This window comes from Tupaia chinensis, unplaced genomic scaffold (genome assembly GCF_000334495.1).
Source record: "Tupaia chinensis unplaced genomic scaffold, TupChi_1.0 Scaffold000201_1, whole genome shotgun sequence".
Classification (NCBI taxonomy): Eukaryota; Metazoa; Chordata; class Mammalia; order Scandentia; family Tupaiidae; genus Tupaia; species Tupaia belangeri.
Genome location: NW_006159676.1, coordinates 776,308 through 779,088, shown reverse-complemented (window position 1 = coordinate 779,088; position 2,781 = coordinate 776,308). Strand labels below are relative to the sequence as shown.

Sequence of the window (2,781 nt, the reverse complement as noted above, 5' to 3'; positions counted from 1 at the left end):
TTAGCCACGCACACACACACCTAGCGTGAGTTTAAGCCACCGGGTCCAGGACTTGAACTGTGGTCGACACATGGGAGTCTAGCGACGTAGCCATTACGCCAACTGCTGGTCCCGGGTAGTTTTAGCACGATATGTATTTTTTAGTTTTTTGAAGACTTCCTTGTACATAGGCACAGATAATTACTATTTTAAAAATTTTGCCAGAGGGTGCGTACGCTCACTAGAGAGAGAAAGAGAGAGGTGGTGTAGAGGGGAGAAAGCACCCCCATGGGAAAAGGTCACCCCACCCCTTCTCTGTTTCTCTATCTTGCCAGGATTTGGGGTGTGCATACGTGTGCACCTGACACGTGTCTCAAGCCTCCATGATGTGTTGGCCGGGGGGAGCTCGCTGCCTTAACCACTAGACCACAGAGCCAGTACCACGACAGGTTATTCGGCCACAGAAAAGGACATCCACCCTACGACGTGGATGGACCTCGTAAACACACTTCTCGGCGAAAGAAGCCAGACCCTTAACGGGGAGGGGAAGAGTCGGCCCACCTGAAAGAGGCGTCGGAGAGGCGTCCACGTCCCTCTGCACCAGCTCGGCGGGTGGGAGCTCCACTTTGTCCTCTTCGGGCCCCCACCGGCTCTTCCGCTTCCTCTTTACGGTGGCTGTGGTGGCCGGTTTCCCGGGGGCAGCAGGAGCGGGGGTGACGGTGGGCGTAGGGGTGGATGAGGCGGGGCAGGTGGTGGCCGGGGGCGAGGATCCCGTCGGAGCTTCGGGTGGGGATTTGCACTTCAGGCTGGGGCTGGGTGCTGTGAGGGGGCCCGTGGGGCTGGCCTTGGCTTTTCGGAACTCCTCCAACTTCTGCCTGAAGTACTTGTACCCTTGGCTGTTGGGTTCGTACAGAAAGCTGCAAAGGAGAATAGAGGGTTAGGTGGTCGGTGGAGCCCGAGCTCCCCCGACCCCAGGTTCTGGGTGGGAACAGCTTGGGCCTTGTGCGCCCAGGTCGGCCAGGCCCACTTTGGGGTCATTGTCTCCACCACGACCTCTTCTCTAGTCAGACCTCAGTGGCTGTAGCTTTTAGTTTTTCATTTTTTTGAGAGGTTTCTGCTATAGGGCGCGTGTGCGCTCTCCAGAAAGACAGAGAGACAGAGAGACAGAAAGCGAGAAATACCTTCTGATCCGTTCTCCTCTCGGGATTTTGGGCACGCACGCACACGCGCCCGGCGTGAGTTTAAGCCACCCTCTTGAGAGTACCCACAACTCATTTTCTCATTCATAAAAGAAAGAAAGAAAGTTCAAGGCCAGCCTGTGGCCATGGTTCAGAGCGCTTCATCCCACAAGGCTGACAATGCGGTTTAAGTCCTGGGCCTGGCTGTTTGAGAAACTGGCAGGTGTGTGTGGCCAGAATCCCTAAAGAAGGGAGAGACGGGACCAGCAGTTGGCGTAATGGCTATGTCGCTGGACTCTCATGTAGTCGACCATGGTTTGAGTCCTGGACCCAGTGGCTTGAACTCACACCAGGAGCGCGTGTGTGCCCAAGATCACAAGAGGAGAATGGAGGAGAAGGGATTGCTGAGTGGCCATCTCCCTGAGGGGTGATTTCTCGTTTTCTCTCTGTCTTTCTGGTGAGTGTACACACCCTATAGCAAAACCTTCCCTCCACCCCCCCAAAAAAAGATTATTATAAAAAAAAAAAAAAGAGAGAGAGAAAAGATGAAGATGGGACAGCAGCATGATCATGCCCCCTTAAGGGTGTGTTTTCTCTTTCTGTGTCTCTTTGCCAAAATACACATATCCTCCAGGACCAGCAGTTGGCATAATGGCTATGTCACTGGACTCCCACGTAGTCAACCGCTGTTCGAGTCCCGGACCCGGTGGCTTAAACTCACACCGGGCGCGTGTGCGTGCGTGCCCAAGATCCCGAGAGGAGAATGGAGGAGAAGGGATTGCGGCGTGGCCATCCCCCCTGGGGGGTGATTTCTCGCTTTCTGTCTCTCTGTCTCTCTCTGTCTTTCTGGCAAGCGCACACACCCTGTAGCAAAAACCTCTAAAAAAAATAAATAAAAAGGATCCTCCAACAATTTTTTTTCCCTTAAGGTTTTGCCATAGAATGTGTGGAATTGCTAGAGAGAGAAAGAAAAGGAAAGTGTGAAACCACCCGCCAGGGGCGAGGACTGCAATCCCTTCTCCTCTACTATCTTCTCAAGATGATGGGTACACACACCGGACTTGGGGTACACACACATGTGCCTGGGATGATTTTTTTTTTTTTGGAGAGGTTTTTTCACTATAGGGCGCGTGCGCTCGTCAGATAGAGACAGAGAGACAAAAAGCAAGAAATCATCCCCCAGGGGGGATGGTCACACCGCAATCCCTTCTCCTCCATTCTCCTCTCGGGATCTTGGGCACGCACGCACACGTGCCCGGCGTGAGTTTTAAGCCACCGGGTCCGGGACGCGAACCGCCGTCGACCACGTGGGAGTCCAGCAACATAGCTATTACGCTAACTGCTGGTTCCCTGCCTGGGATGATTTTTAAGGAGCTGGGTCCAGGGCTTGGACTGTAGTAGGCCATGTGGGAAAACAGTGCCTTAATCACTATACCACCTGCTGGCGCCTAACCTATGACAACTTTTAAAAATAATAAATAAGCAAATGAACTTTTCTTTCTTTCTTTCTTTCTTTCTTTCTTCTTTTTTTTTTGAGAGGTTTTTCACTATAGGACGCATGCGCTCGCCAGACAGACAGAGAGACAGAAAGTGAGAAATCACCCCCCAGGGGGGATGACCACAC

The 2,781-nt window shown here is 52.8% G+C and overlaps 1 protein-coding gene across 1 annotated transcript in view; it reads right to left on the bottom strand.

The window, feature by feature from the left end:
* SUGP1 (SURP and G-patch domain containing 1) overlaps positions 1-2,781 on the bottom strand; it is a 58,917-nt gene that overhangs the window by 19,984 nt on the left and 36,152 nt on the right. The window contains exon 8 of the mRNA XM_006147093.2: positions 541-896. Within this exon, the coding sequence (XP_006147155.1) occupies positions 541-896 (356 nt within the window). The remainder of the gene's footprint in view (positions 1-540; positions 897-2,781) is intronic.